The 17,523-nt window shown below is 38.2% G+C and overlaps 1 protein-coding gene across 1 annotated transcript; it reads left to right on the forward strand.

Annotated features, from left to right (window-relative positions):
* The first annotated feature begins 518 nt into the window (after nucleotides 1-518).
* On the forward strand, nucleotides 519-16,672 carry CENPJ (centromere protein J). The gene is made up of 16 exons (XM_009702894.1): nucleotides 519-896; nucleotides 2,946-3,069; nucleotides 3,888-4,121; nucleotides 5,324-5,468; nucleotides 7,050-7,155; nucleotides 7,454-9,068; nucleotides 10,595-10,727; nucleotides 11,586-11,751; nucleotides 12,567-12,806; nucleotides 13,203-13,302; nucleotides 14,284-14,381; nucleotides 15,098-15,196; nucleotides 15,306-15,446; nucleotides 15,563-15,647; nucleotides 15,746-15,866; nucleotides 16,480-16,672. The coding sequence occupies exons 1-16, from the start codon at nucleotides 519-521 to the stop codon at nucleotides 16,670-16,672; spliced, it is 3,978 nt and encodes a 1,325-aa protein (XP_009701196.1).
* The last annotated feature ends 851 nt before the right edge of the window (nucleotides 16,673-17,523 follow it).

A 17,523-nucleotide genomic window follows, 5' to 3' on the forward strand; every position in this document is an offset into this window, starting at 1 on the left:
ACACGTTTGAAACTTTGCAGTAATATGAAGGTCCTGTGAGAGAAGTCTCTCTTTCAACTCCTCAAATCACCTCTCTTGTTGCAGGCACTTTAAAAAAAATCCTGAATCCCTCTCTGTACTACTGAAGAGGATATTATACATGGCGTTATAATATTTGAGATAATATTAACTGCACTCAAATAAACAACAAGATTAAAAGTTGGATTGTGTTGATTTCCTGCACAGAAAGTGTTTGTTACTCATTGTCCAGATTGTTTCTGTTGCCAAGGGGAAAGTGATTGTGGCTTATTTATATAAATATACTAGGTTGGTTATAAAAGAGTAACTTTCTTTTACTGGGAAACTGTTACTGTAGATTTCTTACTTTGTTTATCTGCTTAATTTCTAGGTGCTAAAAGTAGGTAACCATCCATACCAAATGCCTGGAACTTTGAAAGTTATACTGTTCTAATACTACATAATGTAATATTGTTATATTAATGCTACATCAGGAAATAAATTGAAATACAGTTTACAAGATGCCAACTGTTGAAGATCCGAGTAGTGAACAAAACTTCATTGCACACTGGATGTCCAATAGTTCCCGTGCTGGAGTCTTATTAGATCCTAGTTTTACTGGTTCGAAAATCAACAAAGAAAATTTGTTCTCTGGACCTGAAAGCAACACAGCTTTCCCTGCCGAAGTATTGCGTCTTTCAGACAGCTGTTCTGTAAGTGATGACTCCTTATGTGAAGAGTCTGGCAGCTCTTGTACACTTCAGGAGTGTACCACTGAAACATCTTTTCCAGCAGCAGCATGTAACGTAGAAACCTCTAAATCAGACTTTGTCCATGGTGAAGTGGATAGTCAGAATAAACCCGATCACAGTGATCCGCTCTTACAAAAGCTTGAACAGGTAAAAGTCCTAGAATTCCTTGACATGCATCCATTAAGATTTATTTTGTTCCCGCATATGATTTGCTGTAACTGGAAGTAAGCAAACTCTTTGCAATGTATAGAACACAGCAAGCTTGAAGAGCAAGTCCAAAGTCATAGTTATGCATGCATAAAAGTTGGTGTCCTCCTCATGATGTGAGGTTATTGAGAGTTTAACTGCTGTTTCCAGCTGGCACAGGTTCCAGTTTAAAATGAAATTGCATTCAGTGGCAGTGTACTTGTTCTCAAAATGTTTTTACCTGGAAAGGCGAAGCTGGTTGGGAGTTTGTAGTCCCACACAGTTTTACAACGTGCTGTTGTTTCTTCACTTGAAGGTGCGGAAATGGGGTGCTGGTCATTACAGTGGTAGTGCTTCACCACAGGTATTCACAATGTGGTGAAGTTCTGTGTTCTTGTATCTATCGCACCATCTTCTGTTAGTTCTCAAAGTAGGTATGTATACCCATATACCTGGTTCTGTTTAGATGAGAGAGATGGTAGTGTTGAACGTGATGAAGCATCCAAGACATTGGGACAAAAAAGCCTGGAATTACAACACTGATGTTACTAATTGTTTTTTTCCCAATGCAATCATGTCGGTTAATCGACTGTAACTGGCTGTACGTTCGCTTGTAGCTCTTCCCAATTACTGGATTAATTGCGTTAGCTGAAAGTCTTCAGTGGCACTTTAACAGATCTTGCTGTTGAGGATTAAGAACTCACTCACCTCCTTGTCCACTCTGCCAGCAGCTACCTCAGCACAAACCCCTATGTCTGCTTGCTCAAGCGGAGAGAGGCAGAGAGTGTGTCTAGAGTAGAATTCCACAACTTAGCCGGTGCTACAAAAGTTTTCTCCTGTATTTTATACGATAGGAAAATATTTATTTACTTTTTCAGTATTGTCAGCAGTATCAAACAGTGGCTAAATGACAGCTGGTTTAATAGTATCTTAAGAAGAATTATTAAGTCTCCTGTCTTAGAAAGTTATTGGCAATCTAATATTAAAAAAAAATAAATCTGATACTTGTAGTGGTGAATGTAGTTTTGAATGTATGAGATTTTTTTCAGTTTGGTTTTCTGAGGATATCATACTTCTACCTGTTCTGATAATAATTTATTTAATAAATTAAGTGAAGGGGTTGGAGATGAGTCCTAGGTGATTTTTGGATCTTGATCATTAGCTCACAGCTTCTACTTGCGTAGTGCCTTACTTCTGTTTTCACTGGAATTTTAAGGGACTACAAAGGAAATCCAAGGGAATTTTTTCTTGCTTGTTGGATGTCAGCTGTGGTCCAGTTGTTGACCTGTGGAAGGATTTCATCAGACCTCCTGTCTTTCCTTTGGAGGAGCTAGAACTAGCACACATGTATGTGTTGGAGGCGCAGATGGGCACAGAGGCCCACCACCCATTGCTGTGGTTCGGTAGGGTATGGAATACCCTGCCTTCATATGGCCCTTGAGGCTGGTCTTGAGGCAGGGCCAGGGACTCCTGCTACACAAGAAAATGAAGACTGGATTACTGAACGTTATCAGTATTTTACTTATTTTTTTTTTTTCAGGCAGCTTCATGAGTCTTAATGTTCTCAGATGCTCTTTTTTTCCCCTCTCTGTCCTTTGTATTAATAGTGTTCACTGTAACTGAGATCTTGGAGAGAGAGAAAAAAAAAAATCCCACCCCACACTTCTTCTAAAGCTTTAATCATTAGAAAGTATTTCATGTTTTAATAAAAAAACCAGCATAGCAGAAGTTAACATCAAAAGAACAGAATTTGAATGTTTGTTCCCATGCAGTAGAAATAAGTTCTGATTCCTATTGTTTGCAGATTGGTCAATTAAATACTAGTGGAACTGTTAATTGGGCAAACTGGAAATAATGTGCATTCATAGATGGGAAAATTCTTAATTTCCTTCATGTTATCTAATGCAACAGCTTTAAAGCAAGAAATACCCATTGTCTTGATGATGCTAATCCTGTAGTATATTCTAAGTAAACTTAGCCTCTAATACCTTTATTTTTGTGTTTGAAAAGCTGAAGGAATTGCAACAACAGAAACGGGAACAGCTAAAGAAACAACAGATGGAGCAACTTCAAAGGCTAATGGAAGAGCAGCAGAAGCTACTTAGCATGGTATCTGGCCAGACAGCAGTTCTTGGTAAGTTGAGAAAGCAAGCATATGATGTACTTTGAGTAAACTGAAGAATTTAATCTCATTTTCCAGTTAAAATCTGAAAGTGTATTCAGCCTTCTTCATCTTAAGACTACTTGATAGGTCAAAGATAAATGCTGCATCACTTCAGTGCCTGAAAGTTGAGTGCGACTGTAGAAGGAATACTATCCTGTTTTTATAAAATGCCAACTGTAATTGTAACGTGATCAATATGTGCTATGATGGGAGCCCTTGTTTCCAAGAACATATTTTAACTATAAAAGACTGTGTAAAACGAACAGTTGCTTTCTGTTCTGATTAGCTGTTTCTCACAATACTTTTGATTGCTTTAAGCTGTCAGTGTACCCAAATGGAGTGGTCCCTTCTTGTTTGTGCTCCCGCAGCACAGATTTCTTCAGGTGATGAACTGAACTAGACTAGGGAGCTGATCTGTACTTAAAAACAAACACTTGTAACCTGTATCAGTTTTTCAGACTTGTTTGCTGTGTGCAAAGGGAGGGGACAGTGCTGGGCTGGAAAAAGCTTTTGGAGTTAAGCAGGGGTATTTTCTCCTGTTGGCAGTATCAGTCCAACCTGACTTAAACAATTATCGTTCTTTCACTCTGCCTACCTGAGAAACTGAATTTAGGGCTTAGTTTAGGAGAACAAAATCCAGCTTGCCTCATCGCTTATTCTTGATCAGTAACATGAGATGGAGACTGGTGATCAGTCTTGCCCTTCAGTGCCATTTCTTTTCTCCTGTGGAGCAGTGGTGTTGTAATACAAATACAATGACACAGCCGCTTTTTTCTTTCAATTTGAAGGCTGTGCTCTAAAGGCTGAAAGTCAAAAGCCAAGACCTGGTGATTCAGTGGGCTTAACAACTTTACACCAATTGCCATCATCTGGATATCAGAATATCCTTGAAGACAGAGCATATGCTCCGATTGTTTCTCCACGTGCACAAGACTGTGATTTTTTACAAAAGTTAAACAACAACGAATGCACCTCATCTTTGAAGAACAGTCTTTCAGGAGTGTCTGCCTGTGAGAAACAAGGTCTGGGTGTGCCTCTGAAAATGCAGAATTGTTTGAAAAACGAGGAAGACAAACGTGTTACTGGTTAGTCATTTATAGAAAGGTAACTTGGTGTGTGGTGGGTTTTTCTTCCCCCTGTAGTTACTGAGCTTAATTTTCTAATACTTATTGTGAAGGTTTTATACAAGTGTTGGTTTACTTGATTTGTTGGTGGGTTTACTGACAGCTTACAGACCTCAGAGTGTTCCTGTTGATGTCCACGTGAGTTTTGTTAAAAGCAGCATGAGACAAAAATCAAGTTGTTCTATCTGTATGAAATGCTTGTCTGTTTTAGGGGAAAAAAAAAATCATTACTGCTAAAGCTTATATATGATAAAGACTGGGAAAATAGCAAATAATGACAGATACTGGATAGCAGGGCTGAACTGTACCCACATTTTCACTTGGCAAATGGGAAACAACAGGCTAGCCAGGGATACAGAACGTCTTCAGACCAGCTCTATTGTGAGGATTAGTAAATGAACTGGAATTAGGAATCCAGACGGGTTGACAAGGTCCTACCATATGACTGAAAATTTTTTTCGTACGTCAGAAGTAATGCACTGGAGTGCTTTATCTTTCCTTCTCTTCTCAGTTTTACCGTTAGCACCAGCATGACTGCTCCGCTGCTATGACTGGAACAGTGGTTTTGGTTTGAGTCTAGCAATTTAATAAAGTTAAACCTTATTAACCTGTAGAGGTTTTGGGGAAAAGCTATGAGATTGCATTTCGTCATACTTCATATCAAAAAAGCTTTAAAGCTTTTAATCAGAGGGCTTGGTTTAAGAGGATGTGAAAGGATAAATTGATCATAATTTATACATATATACATGAGAAACAGAAGCTTGATAAGAGAGCTCTTCTGTACAGCAGACATCCAAATTTGTTCAGTTACTTTATTTTTAAGCCATAAATTAACAATAGCAAATAAGAGAAACAATCAGAACAGGTTATTTAAAGTCTGTGGAAAATTTTGAATGCATAATTGGATGTTCTTTTAAAAAGAAAGCTCAAATTCAAATAAGAATTAATTTGGGGAAATCTTAGGACTATTTTGTGTAGGAATTCAGACTACGTTACCATGAAGGTCCCTTCTGGTTTTAATCTGACCTGAATGCTGCTTAAAGTATGAGCTGAAAACTGATTCGTTGTTGGGAGGAAAAAAATTTCTATTAATTTCACAGGAAAAAACATGTGGTGTCCAGAACAAAAGATGGAAATATTAACGGAGAGTGAAGATCATCGCATTGATCCTTTATGTGTGGAAATTGCCAACCTCTCTGAAAATTCCAGTGGAAGAAAACATTTGTGGACTAATACAGAGGAAAGGTAATTCAGACCATTATTATGCAGTTTTTGTCAAATAACACGAGTTTGGTTGAATTCTGAGTTCTGATTGAAAGAGTCTGATATTCTCAATTTGTGTAGCTTTCTCAACCAAGGATTCCATTTTGCTAGGTACTGTGGAGACCTGTAGTAAGAGAGGCTCTGGCTTGAAATTGCTTATGCTGTAAAAGATGTGAAGTTGCGTATTGGCTGAAGAGGTGTGTGCAGCCTGGGGTAACGATAGTTTAGAAGAACGTTTTAGTGTAGCTTAGTTTATAAGCAGTTATAATTGCAGTTCCCAATTTGGTTTACTACAATCACTGTTATGTGGTGAAAGTAGTCGTGTGAAGGTGGAGTGTAAGGCTGTGACTTTTTAGTTTATTACCAGGAGTTGTGTTTGTTCAAAGGTCTGTATATGGCTAAAAATTAATAATAATTAATTATTAATAAACATTACTTATTAATAATAAGTAATTAATAGTAGTGCTTGTGGCAGAAGCCTTCTCATGTATGGTAAAGTCTTTGGTTATGGCGTTGATAGGCTAAAAGTAGTGGTCGACATTGTTTTAAAGTTCTGCCTTCTCTGCCGGGTCATCACAAACCCAAGAAATACTTGGTGCAGGCTGTGGTGAGTTGAGCCCAGCCGGTAACTAAGCACCCACCCAGTTGCTTGTTCACTCTGTCCTCCAGAGCAGAATGGGAGAGGGCATCAGAGGAGCAAACTCAAGAAAACTTGTGGGTTGAGATAAAAACAGTTTAATAAGTAAAGAAGAGAGTGGGGGGAAAAAACCCCAAGTGATGCATAGGCAGTCACCCTCCACCTCCCACAAGCAGACCGATGCCCACTTTGTCTGTGAGCGACAGCTACTTTTGGAAGACCAAGCCCCCAGTTTTTACTGCTGCACATGATGTTATATGGCCTGGAATAGCCCTTTGGCCAATTTGGGTCTGCTGTTCTGGCTGTGTCCCTTCTCAGCGTCTCGCCAACCCCCAGCCTACTCCCTGGTGGTGGGGAGCGGCACCACAGAAAGCTTTGATGCTGTGCAAGCCGTGTTCAGTAATAGCTAAACCATTGGTGTGCTATCAACACTGTTGTAGTCACAAATCCAAACCACAGCACCGTACGGAAGAAAGCTCGCTCCATCCCAGGCAGACCCAGCACTCCTGTGAAGGAGGAGGGGTATCAAAGGGGGAGATAAGGAACGTGATCCCATAGATTACTGACTGGGATGGTGGTACCATAGAAATTGGCAGTATGACTAAAATACAAGTGAAAGTTTAGTGATCTGGGCAGAAAAAAGGGGTCATTGAGAAAACCAATGAAAGAAGACACAGCAAAATCTGCATAGAGTATCTTTTAGATATGTATAGTAACTGTAGCAGGGATTTGATAAACCATTTCTCAAAAGGTAAACAGCTAGTGTTATAATGCATTTCTCAGATTAACTTTGACACTTAATGACCAAAGTACTGCATAATTTGTCATCTTTTATGTAATTACACCTTAGGTCTTTGAATAGTAGTGATGTTAAACACAATTATTTTATATAGAAATATAAGACTTTTTTAAAAAAATTACACTAGACCTATTAAAGCTGCGATTCAGGAGAACAAACAGACATTTGAAGAATTCCTGGAAGAACAGATACAACTAGAGGAGCGGCGTCTGGAGCAAACCCAAAAGTTACAGGTTATTTATTTATTTTTTTAAACTTTATTGTCTCTATATATTGTGCCAAGATGCAATAGGTGCTTTAAAAATGTACAAGGAAGGTTCTAGCATCAAAAGCTAACATGGAATGCAATATTCACATTCTTAAAAATAAAACAACAAGCCTCAAATACTTCACTTGTTTAATCTTTACAAATCCAGTAGAAATGTACTATATAAATTCCTACTCATATGTAGGGTTTATTTGAAGAAATCTTCAAACTGTGTAAGGGGCTTTTTAACATTTTGTGTTTTACTTTTCCTTACCCCTTTTCAGGAGACAAACGGATCAGCCATTCAAAAACCAGTGATCAGACAACCCTTCCTGAAAAGAGGAGAAGGCTTAACAAGATTCACTAATGCCAAATCTAAAATTAGAAAAATTGGAGAAAACACCCCAAAACTTCAACAAAGGGCTTCAGATGACAGAAATATTAAAGTGGACAGATCACAAATACAGAAGAAAATTATGCTTCCTGGCAAAAAACTGGTTTCTGGGAACTCTTTTGCACCATGTAAAAAATACAACCACCCTGATAAAGCAAAACGTTGTGCTCTTCAGAAGACCCTGGTACTCAGGAATCACAATGGAAAAAATACCTTACCATTAGAAACAAGAATGCAACCAGGAAAAAATCACGATGGACAGATGAGAGATTCTTTCCCATCAGAAATTAACAACAAAATAGAAAATAAAGAGAACATAGTAGAATTTGCTAAGTCACACACTAGCAAAATTGGAAACAAATTACCTGGCAGAGAAAAGCCTCAGTTGTCTTGTGAGCTGGCCAGTGGCTTTTCTAACTCTAAATGTCCTGTAGGTCACCCTGTAAAAGATTCAGAACTGTCTTTTGAAGTTTCATTTCAGAATAAGCTGGAAAACTGGGAAAAAGAAAAAGAGAAAGAGAATCTAGAACTAGATGAATTTTTGTTTCTAGAACAAGCTGCAGATGAAATATCTTTCTCGAGTAACTCCTCATTTGTGCAAAGGATCTTAGATCAAGATCAGCAAAATTTAAAAGGCCGCAGAATGTCTTCTACCCCTATCAAGGCAAAACAGCAGCAAGTAAAGGCACTGGCTGTTGAACTTATAAATAAGCAAAATAAAAAGGCAGACTGTACGACACAGGGAAATATAGATGATGGAGCAGTTATGCATGCAGTCCCAAATTCAGCTTTTAGAATGCAGGATCCATTGAGTAAAACTGACAGGGTAATATTTTCAGCTTCTTCCATGACAGCAGCTCCGGCTTTTAAAAGTAATCAATGGATTGTAAATGAAGATAAGGGTGAGGGCAATGGTGATGCTACTACAGATTCTGAGAGTGAATTTGAGACCACATTAAAGCATGAAAATGAAGATGCTAAGGCATCTTTTTTGAGCCATAGAGAAAGCGATCCAGAATGTTTTGATTATGGAGATTCTGTTACAGACATCAGCAGAGAAAGCAAAAATGGAGATGCTGACCTTGGCTTGTCAGACAAAGAGTGCAGTGCACTGTCAAAGCAAAAGATTAGAAAAGCTTCAGAACATCAGAGGGGCATGTCTTGTATAAGTCGGAGTAAGTTCGAGTTTGATGATGAAAGAACATGGAGTGATCTTGATGAAAATTATGTTAACAGTGATTTCCCTGAAAAATACACTAAAATACCTTTACAGACGGACTTTTCCAGTCAGAATAATACAACTGTCCCAGGTAAAGCAATAAAGAGAAAAGTTGCCTCAAAGGGAGGAGATGAAATGTCCAAAGAGTCTGCCGTGGACAGTGATTCAACCGGACCGCCTGTATCAAACCTGATGATGAAACTGTTTCCTTCGCTGAAACCGAAACAGAAGGCAGGCTGTCATTCAGAGCATGAAATCAAATCAAATGTGGAGCAGGAGCCAGGAGGTGAGAGAACAGCAACTGGTAGGAAATGTTAAAGACGACATGTATTACAGGTCTTTCCTTCTAAAGCTTAAGCTGCAACCTGGCATTACACCAAAGGGTGTAAGTACAGACTTCAGGTGCAGGGAATGGCCTTGTTCTCACCTTTCCTCTCCTCTCCTGGTTGCGTGTCTAATGTCGGATCTAACAATTATGCAGCTTGCAGAATGAGTACGATCAGTGAAAACCTTTTTTTTTTCTTTTCATTTTTTTTTTTTTCCCCCTGGAGGCTAGTTTTCTGTCAGACCAGCTTATTGAACTAACTTGATCTGGAGCTGCTTGATCACTGCTTCCAAACCAGGGGAAGTATCAAAGGCATGCGGAAAATGAAGTGGTGCTTCTCTTTCCGCTGTGGTGTGCATTTACATCAGCATAGGGTAATGCTATGCACAGTTAGGTTTGCTTCTTCCTCTTATAAAATATAAGGAGGCAGCAGCCCTGTCTGTATTTTCCAACAGTAGTAAAGTGTTTAGAGAATTCATCTGGAATATGGGAAATGTGGATTAATCCTTCTGCTTTGCCCAAGGTGATTTTGACTATATGGTTATAGTCTGGGGAAGGACTGCCTCTAAAAACTCTGTATGAAGCTGTTGCATTTATGTGAGATCATTAAAAATGGAGTTGTTCAGTGAAAGGATGATGGCATAGCCTAGCATTTAAATTTCCTCTCTGAAAGGTGGTGACATCTTCGTTTCAAACTCTGCTCCAATGAATGTTTAGGAGTTTGTTTGGGTCTTTGTGAGATATTCATACGAAAGCTGCTATTTCTGCTTACTGTTTTGTGGGGAGTTGTTTTTGTAGGGTTGTCTAAAGATGCCTGCTAGATGTTGTTTGCAGCAAGAGGGGTAGAGTTTTGGTGTGGTTTGTGGGTGTTTTTTGTGTTGTGTGTGTCCTTTTTTTTTTTTTTTTTTAAATTACTGAATCTCAGAGCATTTAAGGGTAGAATGAGGCAACTACCTACTGCGCATCAGTATTTAGGCTCTTCTATTGCATACTCAGCAGCAGACTATTAAAACTCTGGGAGTGTTAAGTAGTGACTGAACAGGAAACTGGGATGGCAAAAAAGCCCACAAATCCCAGTATCGGCCTCTGCAATAGATTTCACATCGGTGATAGGTGTGAGCAGACTTTGTTATGAATTAAACTTGGAAAAACTTACAACCGTAAACTTTCCTGTTTGATGCTTGGCCCTTCATTTAATTTCTCTAGCTTGATGTGAAGCCCTTCTCATTCCAATTCCTAATATGTATTTAGTTCTTTAAAGATGATAAATATACTCTATATTTTAGGTACTTGAGTAAATAGTGCAGAGTGCTTTAAAATGTTACTTCTGTGTTATTTGAATACTAGAAAGTTTTTGCAATACTACTGCTATCTTAAAATAGTATCACTTAGTGGTTCGTTTGTTTTTTTAACTGGTGTGTGATAATTGTTTACTTCAGTCTTACGGATGCCACTTAGATAACTCGCATCTGGCTGTTCTCTGACAGGAAACACTGTTCCATCCCAGGTACTGAGAGAGAGACTGACTGAATTGGAAACTGAAATAGAGAGATTCAGAGCTGAAAACACAACTCTAACTAAACTCCGTGAAGAAAGAGAGCATGCCTTGGCAATCATCAGGTGATTTTTTTTTTTTAATTGAAATATTTTTGTGCATTCACTTACATAGTTTGTTCTAGACTATCATAATATCCAGTTACCAACAGCACAAGTAAATAATTGGTGTGTTTCAGTTACAGTGGAGACATAGGTCAAGAAACTGGTTGTTGCTCTATGTATATATTAAACTGTAATTATTACTCACAAATTATAATATTAAGAACACCTGCTAGTTTAATGTGATATCCTTAAAGGCTGTACTTAAGAGAATTTGTATACTTTTGTTCTGAGTGATAACACAGTCCTAAACTGGTCTTGCAAAAATGATCTTCATGCTAACATGATTGATGCTCTTCCTTTGGATTGGATGTTTGTGTGTACAAACTGAGAATATTTTCGTTTGCACTGGGGACTTACGTGATATGTAGAACAGAACAATTATCTCTGGAGACTTAAATGTGGCACGCCTATTCCTACCAAAGTAATTTTTGCTTTGTTTGGAAACAGTGTCATGTTGTTGGCTAATGTTTAATTTGTGACGTCCTGCTCTTAGCAGATTCTTTTCCCTGGTACTTTTGGGGGAACGGTGTTCTATTGCTTTGAAGAATGTTGGAAGATTTTAGCCAAAGCTTTGTTAAATTCAGGATAACTTTTATGACTAGAAGATATAAAAATAGAAATTGTTGGACTTTAAACACTAACCGTGTGACAATATTACTCCTTAAATAAGTAATGCCATTTAACCCTAAGTCTTCCTGGGGGTAACAGATGCTGGAACGGAATCAATGACCACAAAATTCAGAGTCTTCATTTTCTTCCTTAAAATCCAGATTTGAATTAGTTTTGGGCTAAAGCAACAACTTTGTTTCATAATTATAGGAAAGAAATTGCAGCCTTTCAACAGCAGAAAGCCCGAGAACTGGCTGAAATAGAAGAATATAAAAAAAAGGAAATAAAAAAACTGCAAAAGGAGCGTAAAGTCTTTGAAAAATATACCACAGAAGTTAGAGCAATTCCTGATAAAAAAGAACGCGATGAAATTCAGGTATAAAATTATATTATTCTTCTAGTCCAAACAGGAACAGGTAAATTGTTTTAAAGGCAATCAAGAACTAAATTTTAACTTAATTTTGAAAGGTTGCAAGTGATTTCAAAATGGGAACGGTTAGTAGACATGGCCTAATTGAGGAAGGAACTACAGTCTTCACAAATGTTGTTTGATGGTTTTAAGGCAAAAACCCCTGATGAGCAAATCTTTTTGTCACATTTCCATGCTAAAAACTGCTCATGACTATGGTAGAATGATCTTCAACTTTGATACGAAGTTACTGTAGTTAATATTTTGTAAGTTTTTATTCATGGTAGTGGATCGAAATGCAAACTAGAACTCTACCTGAGTTTTATTCTGTCTGTAACTGTTGTACAGTAAATGTAGTAATCTCCTACAATTTTCAAAGTTACACTTTGTTATTACTTGTAGGTCTTTAGGTATTGGAGATGTAAGAAACAAGACCTATTTGTTCCTTCATTGTCAGGATGTACATGAGATGTATAAACAAGATGTATTAAACAGCATGGATTTCCCTTTAAAACATGGATTTCACTCCTCCTTCCCAACAAATCTTCCTTACTTCAACAGATTGAAGTAACATTTGCTAATTGGTAGTCTAAAGTAAATAATATCTCTTTCAGGAAATAAAACTTCTCCTACCTTTTACTCTCTGCCTCATTAAGCTGACCTTATTTTTTTTTGCCCCTCTTGTGCCTCTTTGTGTGCTTGTATTTCTATTAGAACATTAAAATATTTTAATATGTTAAAAAATGAGAGCTCTTTTATTTATAAACATGCATTTTTCTAAGGCTTTGAAACAGCAGATTGCACAGTTACAGGACAATTTAAAACGAAAAGAGGCAAAATGGTCAACCACCCACCGACGCCTGAAAGATCAAATAGAAGCTTTAGAAAATGAGAATATGGAGTTAAAAGAGGAAGTCAAAATAATGGAGAGGTTTCGTCTAGAAGCCTGGAAGAAAGCAGAAGCTGCTGGAAGCAAGAGGAAAATAGAAAATTCTGGGATGACTCTAAGAAGAGCAGAATCTGTAAGTTATTAATCTTGGTGTTTTAAATTAATCTGTGTGAATACTTGAGTTTTGGATCATAAACTTGGAATCCAATAGCTATAGCTTAGTAAATTAAAAGTAAACATCTAATCTTGGGACTCCACTAGTGGTGACAGACACAGAATTCTGTTAATGTCACATTCTTTCCAGATGTGAATGTTCACAATATGCCACACGCATTCTGTTGAGGAACTCCTCTTAAAAATTCAAAGTGATGCAATTGTAAGAGAAAAATCATAGATGAGATCTGACCTGTGAACCTCTGCACCTTAAGGATCAACCAGGCAAACCAGGCAGTTCACCGCATGGTGTATAAACTTTGTTGCTGCTGTATGAACAATTATGAATAACCACAAATAACTTCCTTTCTTTTAGTGTCTACCAAACAGAGGCCCAAAAAGTCAAACTGCATCTCCGCTTCTTCCAGTACAGAACTGCATCAAGATAAATGGCAAAAGTTGTTCACAGGCAAAAGGTATAAGTCTTTGTCCAATCGGAGAATTCTGTTAAATCTTTAAAAGAAAACTAACGTGGATTTTTGCTTGTATTAAAAGGAGTGCATCACCACCTCAGAAGTAGATAGAGAATAGTTGTAATGAACTTGAGCATATGGATACATACCTTGCAGGGTAAGAGTCTGGAGAAAGCTGTGATGAGACCATTCTCAGAGTGAAAATGCTTCTGGTCATAGTTTGGTCATCTGGAGTGTGCCAAAAGCTGCGTTCTGTGATCCCATATGGCATTCATCGTTGTTCTCTGAGCTGCCAGTGCTCATTAGATGACTATGTTGATAGCATTGGAACTGCTGTGTCTCTTCAGACCCTTCTGTTACCAGGATCTGTAATCGTACAGGCAGGTGTTCCTTGTTCATAGCGAGGAGCAAATGCTGTTGGCAGCTATACCCCTTCCTAATGAATAAATCACACACGAAAGTAATGGGAGGGTACTTTTTTTGATGTCTCTGACAGCTCAAGCAACCATCATGTCCTCTAACAGAGGAGTACATTCCAGAAATGAAGCCCTTGCTGGTTTTATTTTCTCATCTTTCTGGCGTGCTAGCAGAGATGTGGCAAAAGTATACCAGTTTCTTCCTTTTAAAAGGTTATACTAGTCTTCCTTTATTAATTTTGAGGCATAACTAATATAATGTTGTCTAGATCCCTCGGCGAGGGGGCATCCTTTGTAAACCTACAGAGATGAAATAGGAGAGAAGGTGCAAGTATTATGCCTGTTGCAATGATTTTTCAGTTGTAGTTTCTTGCTGAAGCCTGAAGCAATGACATACCCGAAGGAGCTGGCTTATGCTGATTCTTTTTGTAAATGTACTGCTTTCAGTTTCTACTGCACTTAAGAAACACAGGTGTCCTGTACAGCTTGACTGCATAGATAACATCAACACTTAAACTGTACTTTAACTTCACTGTCCAAATAAACTGCATTATATGTATCTGAGTAGGAAAGCTTTCTATAACACCTGCATTGGGACCTGCCAGTGACAGAAGCAACTCTGAGACAATGACAGCACTAGAAGATTCCTCTAGGAATTTTATGGTAGTAAGTTCTGTATCTTGATTTGATTTTTAAGGGGGAGGAAAAAGCCTAACATAAAACCATAGTTACTTGTACTTAAATGAGTATCTGGAGGGTGACTGGTGAAGCTGTTGACTCACCTCCTTATATTCTTCAGCTGAAGTTTTGTTGACATACCAGAAAATGGCTATGTAGTAGTCGATGCAGAGCGTTTTACCTGTGTCTAGTAGTTGCAACATTCTTTGGCTGAGGAACGAATAACCTTTCTCTCCCTTGAATTTTGCAAAATGTTTTACCTTTTGAGAGGGGAAAAAGCTGGATGTTGATATGCTTCATGTAGGGCAACCATGCAAGAATCTTATAAATAGTTGAATGAATTCTTACATTGATTGCTGTAGGTAGCATTCAGGCTTTATGAGACCTCATCAGTTGTTTCATACCTTGATATGGATGACATCAGGCAGTTGAGCACCATGCTACAACACACCACTGAATTCCACTTTAGGCTAGACTACAGCTGATCACAGACAATGAGTTATTGCTGAGTCTCAAGTCTGTCTTACCACTTTAATTATACTAGGAGTTGCATAAAACCTAGATTGTGTTTATGCCTTCCTATTCTTGTCTTCCTCCCCAGTGCTCCTTGCTTCCTAAAATACCTGCCAGCCTAGGAAAGAAACCACGTGTACAAAGACAAAGCTCAGTTTGAGTTTATGCTTAGATTATTCTTGTCATTTCAGGACACTGCTCCTAATGAAGCTCATGTGTCACTGCTATCTGGACCTGCCTGCACAGACAGTGAAGAGATAGAGAGAGAAACTGCTTATCCTGATGGAAAGGTGAAATGATTGCGCTGCACTCTGAAATTCCAGAAGACAGCTGTTGTGGAAGATGAATGAGAGTGTGATGGCTCAATACTGACCTCTCTCTCTGTAATGTATTCGTTAGGTTGAAAAGGTTTTGAAAAACGGCTGTCACCTCATATTTTTCCCCAATGGGACGTGGAAAAAAGTGGGTTCTGATGGGAAGACTGTAACTATAACCTTCTTCAATGGGGATGTGAAGCAGGTTATGCCTGATCAGACAGTGGTATGTATCCCACCTCTTCTGCATTTTTCTGTAACTACTTATTTAGGCACACATGTGTATACACACACATATAAAATTTCTCACTAGTTATGTTAAATCTGAACTGTTTTCTGCAGATTTATTATTATGCTGATGCTAAGACTACACACACTACATACTCTGATGGCTTAGAGGTCTTGCAGTTTTCAAACGGACAAATAGGTAAAAAAAATCATCCGGCCCAACCAGCCTTCAGCATTGATGCCCATATATATAGCTGTATTTCTGTAATAAGCATATTCTCTCAAAATAAATTTCAGAGAAGCATTATCCTGACGGCAAGAAAGAAATTACCTTCCCTGATCAAACTATTAAAAACTTATTTACGGATGGGCAAGAAGAAAGTATCTTTCCAGATGGTACTATTGTTCGTATTCAGCGGTAAGTCTTACCTTTTCAGGTACTGGAGCCTGTGGATAGGAAAGGAGCAGTCGGGGTCACTGATAGAGGCAGTATACAGTGACAGATCTATTTCTAGAAGTTTACATTTGAATATACTGTACTGTGAACATGTATTTACTGTTGGAAATTTTTGTGTGTGTGTGTGTGTGGTTTTTTTGTTTGTTTTTGGTAGCTTGGAGGAGACGCAAAGACCGTGAATGCCTCTGTGTGTGTTTGCATAGTTCTAGAGAACATGCGAGAACCTAGCTGGTGTGGCAAGCAGGTGCGACTGGCAGCTGATAGCGCTCAAAACATTGTTTTAAACTTTTCTTGGACTGTTGCAGCAATAGATTTAGTGCAGAGAAAGTGCAGTAGAAGCTCTCGAGTATAAAGAAGTCATGTCAGTTTTGCAGAAAGAGTTTTTTGAGTACCAACCAGCTGGCATGATATTTAACAAAGCAGGCTTTTCACAAATACTATGTATTTTTTTTAAAGGTCTTCCTTCATTTACGTTTGCATATATAATGTTTGTTCTGGGTTAAGCTTAAGTCTATGTATAATCATTACAATGCATTTTTAAAAAAAACCACTTATATACATTTATTTAATGCAGAGATGGAAGCAAAACTATAGAGTTCAATAATGGCCAGAGAGAACTACACACATCGCAGTTCAAGAGACGGGAGTATCCAGATGGTACCGTCAAGACCGTGTACGTGAACGGACAGCAGGAAACAAAGTATGTCTCTGGGAGAGTAAGAGTAAAGGACAAGGATGGTAATGTTATCATGGACACTAAGTTGTAAGTAATGTCAAAACTGTTGAAACATTAGCACATCAGCAAAAATAACGTACATTCTGTAAACAAGAAGCAAACCCCCTTTAAGCTTGTTGTGTATATATTGTTTATACTTTTCCTGAAATAAATTTATTTTTCAGTGGGTGTTACTACATCAGAGCTTTTCCTAATTGTTTTCCCATTTCTACTTTTAAGAAGCAGTTTATTGATTCAGTATTCTGTCATGTGTGGTTTAAAGGTTTTTGTTTTTTTTTTTTAAATCAGCTGTCAGTGAAAACTCATCAAATGGCTGCAGATTACCTTATTTTAGACATCGAAGAGAAGATTCCTCAATCCAAAGTAAAAAGTTGTGCTGTTGGAGCCGGTGCTGTGGTGAAATACAGCAGGTGGCCAAATTCCAGACTCTGGCTATCAGTTTACTTAGTGCTTGATGTAAAAGGAATGCTGCCATTCATTTACTCTTTTCAGTTAGCTCTAGGCTATTCTTCTTCCTTCATAATCTTAATTTTTTTTTTTCTTCCTCTCACAGTTAGTAGGCAACAGCATCAGCAGACCCTAATTAACTGTCCTTCTATATTCATAAGGCTAGGACAGGTGAGACTGGGGAGGTTACCTCTTCAAGCTACTTGGAAGAGTGGGAGGAAACACCAGAAATCAACAAAGGTCATCTCATCCAATTCTACCCAACAGCCATTTTTAAGCTGACGTGTCTTAAAATTCTGCAGTATCTACAAGCAAAGTGTACTGCCAGAGCGTCTGCTCCAAGTCTCCGTTCTAGTGGATGCTGAAAAATTTTTCTCTTGCACAGTGGAAGATACTTACTTTCTTCCCCTTGTCCCCTCCGCACCCCTGCCCTGC

This window comes from Cariama cristata, unplaced genomic scaffold, assembly GCF_000690535.1.
Source record: "Cariama cristata isolate BGI_N322 unplaced genomic scaffold, ASM69053v1 scaffold9676, whole genome shotgun sequence".
Lineage (NCBI taxonomy): Eukaryota > Metazoa > Chordata > Aves > Cariamiformes > Cariamidae > Cariama > Cariama cristata.